Genomic DNA, 12,096 nt, shown 5'->3' on the forward strand with positions numbered 1-12,096 from the left:
GAGAGAGAGAGAGAGAGAGAGAGAGAGAGAAAAAGTTGGTATGGGCATGTGTGGCTGTTTTTGGGAAAAAAAGATTGTTTGAGGCCTTGACACAATCAACAAAACAAACTACACGTACCATGACCATAACTTGTGGGCGAAGTCAAGGTAAACACAACCAGAATAAAAGACTAAACAATAAAATAAAATAAAATAACAGGAAGGAGAGAAAATGTAACTTTTAAAGAAACGCTTTTCTCTTAAAAAATTTTTTTTGGGGTTTTTTGTTTGTTTTTTGTTTTTTTTTTTGGGGGGGAGGGGGGAGGGAGACGAGCAGAATGCAAATTAGGGAACATCGGATAGTTTTTCAGACAGAGACGTCAATTCTGTAAAAACTGGATCATACTCATAGACTGACTGACCCGTAACATCTACACCCGTCCCTCCTCCCTTTTCCCACTCTTCCTCATGCTATCCCTTTCTGCAATCTCTTACTCCGGCACGTCAGAGAGAGAGGGGTTTTTTGTTTTGCCGTTTGTTTTCAGAAGTGTTTTACGGTGCTCACAACTACATAAGGTCATATGAGTGCGTAATACACATAAAGCATTTTCAGCCTGGTAGGAATTACTTTCGTATTTTGCCCAGCTGGCGGCCGAAGCCTTCTCTTATCGATTTTAGGACCTTCGTGGGACCTTTAACTTTAACGGGCACAACTTGCACACGTACGGGAGGGACCTCCAAGAATTTTTCGGTCTTATCCGAGAATGTCAAGTGTTAGCTCTTAACTACCCTAAGATCAGGGGTGTGGCTGAAAGACAGCAGTGAGAAGGAGCCAATTAGTAGTAGTAGAAAGGCTGCAGAAAGAGTCTGGAGCCCAGAGGAGGGGGCAAAGGTGGAAAGGGGGGGGGGAGGGAGGAACGTGGAGAAGAAAGCAGTCAACAGAACATGGTAGGAGAGCAGGAAAGGAGGTGGAAGGAGAACATGATTATTTAGAGAAGAACATTTTTCGTCGCTGTCAGGTTTCGAACCTAGGACCTATTGAATGAGAGGTAAACACCATACTTCAAGAACACGAGAGCCCCCTGAGAGAATTTGAGTACAGAGTAAAGATATGTTTATAAAGAGAGAGAGAGAGGAGAGAGAGAGAGAGAGAGAGAGAGAGAGACTTGGGGGAAATGTGTGGATTAAGGACAAGCAGTTTTCTTTTCACAGTGCGTCTCCTCTAAAGCATAATTTGGCCAGATTTCACTTGGACTAGATTAGGACAATGCATGAAGTAACACAGAAAAGACATTTTATAAGAGAAGCAGGCACATCAACGCACCCATCAGAGGTACAGAGATGATTGAAAAACTATGGGCACCTAGGGAGACTAAAAAATGAAACTAGTTTTGTATAAAAAAAGGCTAAGGGCATTCTAACGCACTAAACACAGTTTCCTACTGCAGAAGAGGCGAGGCCTCAATAAGAACTGCGACTCATTTAAGTGAACTCGCTCCCCCCTCCCCCCGTCTCTCTCTTTCTCTCTCTCTCTCTCATTTAACACCCTACTAAACACACACTGTGCTACGAAAGTTATAACTCTTGATTCTCTGCCAGGACACCAGGCTGAGAGGACATGTTCCAGGAAGAAAGAAAAAACTAATTCGGGTCCCCATTTGAATCGGAACCTTGAACTTCTGCATAGAAAATTAGGTTTGTAACCACACCTTCTCTTCTTTACGAACCCCCCCCACCCCAAAAAGTCACTCTTGTTTCTTCAGAATATGGTTCTGAACAGGTACATCTATTCCAAGAAATAACTTCCCACACTTACATTAACAGTTCCAGGGTAAATTTTTTTGGGGACAACAACACTTGGCATTGAACAAAATAGAAAATAAAGTGAGGAAACTTTGCTGAACATAGTTTTTATTGCACAAATCAGATTCAAAGGGCAAACATTACAAACAATCATGGGCAATGAAAGACATCTCTATAGAAAAGCAGTGACTTAATAGATACAATGTATAGAAATTGTTGACAGTACAGAAAACAGGTCCTATTTTGATCTTACGCACACTTGACAAAATATAGTGGAGTCTAAGTGGTAGTGACAAATAGTGATTTCCTACTACAACAACTTTTGACAACATTCCTTTATGATACCTAGGCCTACAAAGTTCCTTTTAAGCAACTGGTAGAATTTGACATAATACTTGTACTTTTTCATTTACTTTGACAATGCCACTCCTGGGTTTTATCCTTCCTCTACAGGTGGATGTGGGGGGTTTTCTCACCTTGCTTTCACAGAAAAGCCTGGAAACTTTCACATACTACACATATTGACATCAATGGAATGCATGAGTATTATGGGGCAAAGCATATAAAATGAAATGCTGAACCAAGATAGCAAATTCCAGACTTGGTGTCATCAGAAAAAAGTATCAGATGAGAGAATGGAATATGCAGAACTGGGTATACTTGGTAAACAGTCTATACATTGTAATCAAATGATAATTAAGAACCCTTAAAATAAATAACAGGGAAATGCAGTTTTCAGGACTCGGTTAAAAATCCTCAGTAACTAACACCTTCATTCAGTTGTACCATGCAATATGACTTTATGACTTTGTGATATACGTGGATTCGTTTTCCCTTTTAATCTCTTCTACAGGATAAAGGTGAAAAGGTCAACAGAAAAAGACACAGACATTAATATCACAACTGGAAAACATTATAAGATACCTTAAACAGAGTGGAACATTCTTCCACATTTCTGTACCATACTTTCTTTACAGAAAAACAACATTCCTAATAAATGTTGCTATGAAATTACACAACAATGAATATTCAGATATTCCTTGCAAACCATATCTATCAGAACCATTTCACTATCTCTACTTTTAATGGTGGTCTCAAAGTACTTATCACATATACAAGACAAACATTATTATACTGTATTTATGCACAATAAAGTAAAATGAACTTGAGGTCTTCTTTATGCACAATATGTTTGGCTAAATGTAGTGCAGAGGATAAGTTAAATGAGTCCAAGTCATTTTAAGTACAGCGATCACGCTTGGGAAAAAAACGCAACGTTTTGAAAGTGTGAGCCATTCCTCTCACGCTGTCCTCTCTCAAACTTCTTAATCTCACTTTATGACCACTCATACAGTCTCAATCTGGTCTCTCACACTCATGACACATTAAAATTTGTAACAGTCTCATCATTAACCCTCACACAGTCGAACCTAAAAGATCTTTCTTATGTCTATTTTGACCTTTTATCATGTAGACTCACCTCTGACCTCACAAATTTTCATCTTGACTTCTTAAACAGTCTTACCATAATCTCACACACTCTGTCATCTCGACCTCTCACACCGTCTCATCTTGACCTTTCTCCATGACACTTTGAAGCCTTTGCATGCGAGCGTCCTGCACAGATACAGGATTGCCGGCAAAACTTCTGTGGTACAGCTGAATCAACTGCTGGTATTCATTCAAGGTGAACTGTGGGCCTTTCTCAGCGAGGGAGTTGAGAACATCCTAGAGGAAAGAATGAACACAATGGAAATTATGTAGGGGCCTATATATCTTTTTATAAAGACCAACATTAGGAACAGGGCCTACAGCCTCCATATGTATTTTTCCTATCACATGGGTTATAAACCGTATAATGCTCTTCAGTCTTTTATCTCTCTGTGGCATGAAGTGACAGAACCCTTTACCGTCTCAGAAAAGATGCTACAGAAGGCTACATTCCCGTTCCCTGTTTACCAGCAGGACTATGTCTGGCAAAAGTGCCAACTTTTAAATACATGACGTATGTAGCAGAGATTTGGACATTAACTACTTGTTACTACCCAACAAACATTCTCCCTTCCCTTTTTATTTGCATCAGACAATCAATGAATAATAGACTGATACCGAGAAAAAAACATTGAACCCCATAATAGACCAGACCCAGCTTACATCAGGGTTCAGATACAGCAGCTCGTAGAAGTGCCTTGCCCTGTCAAGATCCGACTCTCTGGTCAGGGTTATGTTGGTCAAGTTCTGCTGGATAGCCAAAATATTTCGGCACCTGTGGAGAAACAGAGTAGCTCTTAGCCTCCGAACTAAATGCTAATGTGAAATATAAGAAACACAATAACAGGCAAAGTGATGGTAAACTTTTGAAAAAAAGTCTCACTAACCAGTTCTACCAACCAAACCAACGACACTCAAAACTGTCAAAAAAATAATCACACTAATTTACTGAGAGAAATGGAAGGACATACAGGAGAGAGATCCGACTGGAAGAAAACTTAACTAAAATCCAAGGAAAGTACAGACACCCTCAAACTCAAAAGGTTACCACTAGCACCTGAACACAGCACATACCACAAGACTCAAACCAAAACGGGATCAACCCAGACAATCCATCAACACTACAAAATTGCTGAAAATTATTTCAAAAGCCTCAGCCCACACCACCTCCTTCCACAACTTCCTCCTCCGGCTCCTATACAAAAAAACACCCAGTCCTGCACAAAGGAACAACTCTACAACTGGGGTCACAAACCTTTTTCAAAGTGGGTTGGATAGCCGAGAGAATGCCGCGCAAGGGCTGGCTGTCTATTTTGTTCCGTGCAATACACTGAACACAATAAAATTAAAGCAACCAGGCTATTATTATCTTATCAATATACAAAATACAAAAATACATGAAAAAAAACTTGTACAACAATCAATGTATATATTCATGAAATATTCATGTGCGAGCAACCAATTTTGAAAAGGGAATCCTCATTTGTGGTAGGAAATGTGTTAAAGGAAAGATTTTGTCACACTGAAGCCGAGCAAGAGTGTGATACATTAGCTTAACATTTTCTGATCTATAAAAGCACATTTCACATGTACTGCAAAGTTCTATGAAATTATTAACCCTATCCGTACGCCCTGGGGTCATTTTGTACCCAAGCATTGTATTCTTCACATTTTAGTTTTAGAATACTTTTAGTTCGAAGATCTCTTTGAAACTTTCAGTATTTCTCAAAAAATCATTTTGACAGACTGCTATGCAAAGCGTACGGATTGGATTAACGAGTAAATTTCCTCTTTGGAAAGTGGTGGCACAGAGTTCCCCACTTCGTATGGATACGATAGTAAAACATGACGTACGGATAGGGTTAAATCCTTTTGGTGACTAAGTTATGAGCACTCTATCCAGATTTTTCCCCCTGCATGTTAGCATGGCAGTGGGCCAGACGAACTGACCTCACATGCTGGATCTGACACGCAGACTGTAGTTAAGTGATCCCTGCTATACAATATTACTTGGAGCAAAAGTAGACAAACCTAGAGGCTTCTAGATATACAACAACAGCAACAAAGACTATAACTCAATGTGTAAGACTTCAGTAGGGTAGGCATGTGTTGCAGCTTAAGGAAGCAGAAGACATAAATGGACTAAACAGATAAACACTCTTACATTTTCTTGATCCCATTTTCATTGATTTTCTTCAGAAACTGGACACTGGTAATCAAAATTGATGCCACCAGGTACCCCAAGCTCTCAAATATATACCTGTAAGATAAAAACATAAATACCACACCTTACCTAAAGGCCTCACAATGTCATATGAGTATTAAATAATTAGAACATAACACATAGTTGCAGGTGTAGAAAAAATAGATTTAGAAACAAACTGATATTTAAAGATAATTCTTTTCAAGCGTTTTGAACTTTCATTATGAAACTTGGAAACTAGCAGGTGAAAAAGGAAATAATCAATAAACCAACGGTGACACAGACACATACACGGGGGACAGACACACACACGCGCACACACACAGACCCACGCACCCCCCCCCCCCCACACACACATGCATGCACAGGCCCACACATGAGGGCATTTACAATGAGACATAAATAACATCTCGCAATTTTTCAGACGGATCGAAAGAATCTGCTCAACAACAAAGCAATGTACCAACTAAGACTTCCTGAGATATCAGTATATCAGCTAAGTGTACTGTTAAACTACGGATAGAGTTGCACTCACTTGAATTTCTTTGGCTGCAAACTTTGCGCCATCATCTCTTCCATGCCACTCAGGTCCTTATTTAGCTTCAAAACATTGGAATCTGGGTCCAGGTCATCTATGGGACCAGCGTAGTTGGACTGGAAAAACAGCATACACCATGAGATGGGTCAGTAGGCGAGATATTAACATTCTTTAAAATCTTTTCTATAAAAATAAAGCAATGGAAAACAATAAAAGACTACGTGAAGCACTTAAAAACTTCAAGAAAAACAAACAAGACTGCTCAGTGTAAGACTGTGCCATAAGCTATTTTGAAAAGTGAATCACAGAGTTTTACACTGAACATTTGACTTGCATTTTTTTCCAAAAACCTTCATTGCAGTACTCCTGCCTCCATTATTTGAGCAGCATTCTCAGGTGTCTTATGAAACAAGTTTCAACTTGACTTCTAAGACTCTTTATTTCATTTTTAAAAGTACATGTTTTTACGACCCCACCATCACAATTAAGATCACTTGGGAGGTGGGTTAACCATCCTTCCAGTCAGGGCCAACCCGGACTCTATAAAAATTCTCTCCACTTGGAAATCAAACTCGGGTCTCCTGCATGTGACAGCAAAGCACGTAACTGCTATACAACAGATACCAGTCCCAAGGTCCCAGACAAGAAATGCAAAACAAAACATAAATGTTTATGGCAAACTGACAATCAGTAAGGACGGAAAAGGATGGCATCACGGATATACAAGAACTGAAAATAATGAATTGGAAAGTACTGACCAGCAATGTGAGACATTTAGAAGCTTTATATAAGCTTTTCTATGAATGAGACCCTTGACAAAAAAAAGCACTATAACTTTCAAAATCTACTGTGGATTATCACAGCATCCCTTACTTAACAGGTTATTTGGTTATTATTCACACTTATTTCTAGACCATACCTGCTTCGCCACTGGCAACAAGTAATAGAAGCAGTGTACTCTGACTTCCAAGTGGAGAAGGAGAAGACAGATTTCTGCCAAATCCTTAAAGTCTTGCACAAGTGACTTCAGAGACCTGGGAAGAATAAAAAATGACAAAAGTTATAAACATGAAATAAAAATTTTAAAAATTATGAAAAATTATAATACAATTTTTATTATAAGACGTTCCCTTGAAAATCAAGCTCAAAGCCCTTTACACATAAAAAGTACAATTTTAATATCAATAAATGAAAATGGTGAACAAATAAAAATTCAACAATAAAAATTGTTAAAAGGTGACATAATTAAGGTCATGAAAAAAAGCAAAAGAGCCTGAGAAGATATTACTTTCAAACAACAGTTAAGATCATATACATTCTTTTAACAGTGATGAAGTGTCAACGATTTCTGATAAGATTATTCAAATACACTTTGACATAAGTAACAGTATGGAACTCAAACAACTTTGTTCAAACATATGAATAAAACTTACTCAAGAGTCTTTTCAGAAATAGGGGGCATCTCCTGTAATAAGAAGCAAAAAACATTAATTATATTTAGTAATTATTCAAAGACACAGAATTCAAATCACAATGATATATATCAGTCTTGAAACATAACTTGACCTTAAAATTAAAATTTATTATCTTTTTCTGCTCATATTCATCATTCTTTCCTGACAGAGCTTGACAGTGCTGTCAACCTGATTTATGATGATCGAATGGTAACATCATACTTTCGAAACTTATTTTTTTTTCTTTATATAAAATTCTTATCTCCAAGAATTTCTCTTGCTGTGCAGTGAGTTTGCACAATGAGTATTTACAAGATTATTAACGAAAGTGTAAGACATGATATGAGAAGTGAAAAATTCATGAACAGAATTGTGGGCCTGGAGTAACCAAATACTTCGGCCTCCATATTTCTAAAGACAAGCCAGTGAAGGAGTAACAATAGTTGAAAAGGCCTTTTCCTTAACTCTCAAGGACATCAAGAAAAAAGTGCCCAACAAAGAACTTTTTTTTAAGGTTTTGTAAAAGCAAGCATGACTCACAGTGGGAAGTTCCTCTTGAACTGGGTTTAGAGTGTCTTGTGGGGTCAGACTGGTGCAGAACTGGTTCAGGCGGTCGCCAAACCATTCCTGTCAGATGCAAACAGAGTCACAGTTAGTCATAACCTTGTATTTACTTAGTAAGTGATCTGCACATACATCTGACAAAAACAAGAAATTCGAATAGGACAAAAAGGGAACTCTCTCGACCTCCCATGTTGGATATACACATTTGTACACAAACAAATGTGCAGTTTCTTTTGAAGCCCCGTTCATACATACACGTGTGGTTTTCACCAGGGAAGTTGTACAACGGAAGGATGAACTCAAATCTATGACTGTATACAACTCAAGTGTGTTTTACCCTGTGGGGCAGTGCCCCTTGTTGTGCTATTCATAACATTAGACTAAACAGTTGTGGAACAAGATATAGGTGCCAAGGGCACACATTTACTGCTCCATACATTTTACACATTTCCCACTGAAAACAAAGCCTGGCTTGGAAACACTCACCAAGCTCTCATGCACATTTGCCACTGTACGCATCTGGGTGACATCTGTGATGATTTCCTGCTGGGGGATCAGTGACTCATCACTGGACAGATTGCTGATCAGAATCACAGCCTCCTTAGAGTTGAGAGCCCTGATCTCTTCCTCTGAGCATATAGTGCGATCTAGTTCTTTGCCTTGTCGAGGCTGGAGACTTCGCCAGCTGGGCAGTGACCTGATTAAAAAGCACAACACAACATTTTACTGAAGCCAGAGAGAAGCAAATAAAAACATTAATGATTATTTAACATGACTTAAAAGATGCAATCACCCCCCCCTTGCCCCCTAAACAACAAACCCTACAAATGTATTTCAATAAAGTCAAAAGCACTAAGCAACTCAAAATATAAGAAGAAAGCTATTTTAAATTCAAGACAAGGAATGAGACTATGAGCAGCTCAACGGGTAGAAAAGGAATTACCACAAATCAAACATTTTCCCCACAGCAGCCACTCAAAATGCAGACCTATCTGCAACATGTAACAACAAAAACTTGAAACAAAAACACCCCCCCCAAAAAAAAAAAATAACCAACAACTAGATTCTTAAGAAATCCTGTTTCTCAAGCTGATGTGGGCATGTAGAAAAGCTAAGTCTCTCATTTAAAAAGAAGTTTTCATTAGTAATAGAAAAAAAGCACAGTACTAAAAAAACTGTTTTAAAAAAGTATCAACAATTAACCAAACTTTATGCATTGTTTTGGTATATCATACTTCATTACAACCTCTAAAAAGGGGAAAAGTCCTCATGAACGTTATATATCCGTTTCTTCGCTCGCTTTTTTAATGGTTCGACACGGAGGGAAAACTAGGTGAAATACCAGACCACAGGCAGCCACGAAAAACTGGGGATACATGATATCAAGATAACCTCTGCTGTTTTCACTCTGGTGAACCCTGACTGCACCCTGCCAGCACTTGTGTGATGTTTGCGACCTGTAAATATATTACCTTTCCATACTGAACTTTTTACCGATAGCTTAGCCTTTAAACGTTTTGTATTGCCTCGTATGGTGGCAACAAGTAAGACTGTTTGCATTGAATCAAAGGTTATTGGCTATAATCCAGAAACAATCGGGACATTTGTCACAGTCTGGGTGAGGTTCAAGCCTCATCATTGGCAATGTCTCATTTTTACCTAAAAATCACAAGAAAATTGAAAGAACAGAAAAAAAAAACCCTACCAAAATGGGGTTAGGGTAAGCGGAGATAGACCAACAGACAGATGGAGAGAGAAAGAAAGACAGATAGCGACAGATGAAAAAGCAGCTAAAACATGAAAGACACTGACCTCAGGAACCTGCTGATGTCCTCATCCTTTGCCCACATTGAACTAATAATTCTTTTCTCATCAGATCCATGCTGGACGATATCTGCAAAGGTGAAAACATAGACCGGTGAGAAAGACTTCATCTTCATCAGATCTTTGTTAAACCAAAAATGTTTTTAATGCATGTTATTTCACGCTCCCATCAAAACCATTTAGATCATTTAGGAGGCGGCTTCAACCCTGCCTGTCAGGGTCAACCTTGGCTAAAAGGATACAGTATCCCAGCAGAAAGACAGAGATACTTGATAAAAATTTTCTCCACTGAGGAATTGAACTCGGGTCTCCAGTATGTGACAGTTAAGCACTTAACCGATACACCACAGATGACGGCTTGGTCTGTTGTGCCATACGTCTACTATATGTGATTTCATAAGCTTCTTGTTCAAACAGAACACAAAATGACTGGTGTTGCTTTTTGTTGCTAATGATCCAGTGACCTAAAGCCTTTCTCTCTCTGATCCACTGCCATATATTCTTCAATTGTTGCAAAGTTCCCCAGAGTGTATATACTGTTTCTAGTCTCGGGAGAAGAAGTACATCTCTGATGTCTTTTGGTGTTGCATAAGGGCTAACACACAAGGGAGCATATTGGAAGAGACTGTAGCTTGGCTCCATGAGAATAAATCATACAAGAACGTTTTTGTTTATACGTCAATTGGTGCTGAAGATTAGAGGTGTTACAAAGGAGTAACAAACACAAAAAAGAAGGAGAGATCTGGAAAATAGAGGTTTGATAGGAAAGAAGGACCACACCATACCACAGCTCCCGCTAATCACACATTGATTAAAATTTGGTAATAAACCAGAAATTTAAAACTACCTCTGTAAGCAGAATGACACTTGTCCCTGTAGTCCCTCAAAACATTGCATATCATGTTAAGAAACTGGTCGGCGTAGTCAGGCAGATCATGCATCAGTTCTTGTAGCTCCTGAATGCTGTTGTCCACAGTCACTGTGCTCTGGAAGGATAGGGAGGGACATACATGATGTCAAACCGATAAACTTGAGGGTTTCATAACACCTGGCTTATGTTTGTCTGTTGGAGTAAACTGTAGCAAATGGACACAATAATGGTCATTTAGTGCTGGGAAAGTCAGACAGACGGACAGAATCAACAGAGAAATAAAGCAGGATCTACCAGTGGCACCCTCCAACCACCCACCACCTAGCTAACCAATTTGCTTAAAGAGAAGAAAGAAATGGGGGGGGGGGGGATTGGGTAACTGATATAGAATTAAGTATTGTATGCCACAGTGGTTCAACAAATAAAACTAGTCACTGAATGGCAATCCAAACAAAATTAAACTTTGAGACTTTTGTGGTTTTGAGTATACACCAAGTGCCTTCCAACACGTTGAACATACTGTATCTTAAAAGCCTCCTCAAGACAAAGTGTGAAGTCTTCAAAAACTGCCCAATTCTATATATAAAGATCATCCTGTTTGCCCAGTTAGAGTGGAGCAAATTGACACAATAACAGTTATTCAATCTGACAAAGGAAAGACAGACAGACCAAATCTAGAGGTACAGTATAACAAAAAATATTTTAAAAAGCAGCATCTACCACTGCCGAAGGGTAGAAGACTCCAGACACCAACAGCACAGTGACGTGTTTTAACAACAGAGCCAACAAAATGCATCCACACAATAAGAACAGCATTACCTGTAGTAGTGGTCTTGGAACTCCAAGTTCCCGTTTGGTCTTTTCGTCTATGACATTTCTAAGGGCATCAAAACCTGAAAAAGGCATATATACATTGATGAGTATTCACAAGAGTAATATTTTTCTCTTTTTAGTATTAGTAGAGTTTTAGCAACCTTTTTAACTATATTTTTCAAAATGTCATATTAATTCTTTTAAAGCAGGGAAAAGGGTAGAGTGGCAAATGAGTTGTTTTCTCATTTATTTTAAAAAGACTCTGGAAATGGGAGAATGTAGCAGTGGTTTCTGAGTTTAACATTTTGGACATATTATCCCAGAAGCCCAGTGGGAAACCGGGTATCTAAATCAGTTAAGACAAATATTTGGAATCAAATTACAACACACACATCCCAAATGACTACAATACAATGATATTTCTTTTTTCAGAGATGAAGATTCTCCATCAGCACAGAAAAAGGTTTTGTAAGGAGACATCTTTTATCACTCACTCTGTATACAGTATCTTTTCCATCAAAAGGAATACAACAATATTTCTGCAGTCAACACACTC

The 12,096-nt window shown here is 38.6% G+C and overlaps 1 protein-coding gene across 5 annotated transcripts in view; it reads right to left on the reverse strand.

Moving 5' to 3' along the window:
- Nucleotides 1–1,870: 1,870 nt before the first annotated feature.
- The window catches only part of LOC101856772 (exocyst complex component 4), a 36,067-nt gene continuing 25,841 nt past the window's right edge, over nucleotides 1,871–12,096 (reverse strand). For all 5 annotated transcript variants that reach the window (XM_013082302.2, XM_013082305.2, XM_013082296.2 and 2 more), the window contains 11 exons: nucleotides 11,547–11,620; nucleotides 10,704–10,842; nucleotides 9,845–9,926; nucleotides 8,519–8,729; nucleotides 8,009–8,095; nucleotides 7,448–7,479; nucleotides 6,934–7,048; nucleotides 6,012–6,130; nucleotides 5,438–5,533; nucleotides 3,937–4,048; nucleotides 1,871–3,510 (listed from right to left, as the gene is read on the reverse strand). In XM_013082302.2, the coding sequence (XP_012937756.1) occupies nucleotides 3,340–3,510; nucleotides 3,937–4,048; nucleotides 5,438–5,533; nucleotides 6,012–6,130; nucleotides 6,934–7,048; nucleotides 7,448–7,479; nucleotides 8,009–8,095; nucleotides 8,519–8,729; nucleotides 9,845–9,926; nucleotides 10,704–10,842; nucleotides 11,547–11,620 (1,238 nt within the window). In that variant the 3' untranslated portion in view covers nucleotides 1,871–3,339. The remainder of the gene's footprint in view (nucleotides 3,511–3,936; nucleotides 4,049–5,437; nucleotides 5,534–6,011; nucleotides 6,131–6,933; nucleotides 7,049–7,447; nucleotides 7,480–8,008; nucleotides 8,096–8,518; nucleotides 8,730–9,844; nucleotides 9,927–10,703; nucleotides 10,843–11,546; nucleotides 11,621–12,096) is intronic.

Source organism: Aplysia californica, unplaced genomic scaffold (assembly GCF_000002075.1).
Source record: "Aplysia californica isolate F4 #8 unplaced genomic scaffold, AplCal3.0 scaffold00008, whole genome shotgun sequence".
In the NCBI taxonomy this organism is placed as follows: domain Eukaryota; kingdom Metazoa; phylum Mollusca; class Gastropoda; order Aplysiida; family Aplysiidae; genus Aplysia; species Aplysia californica.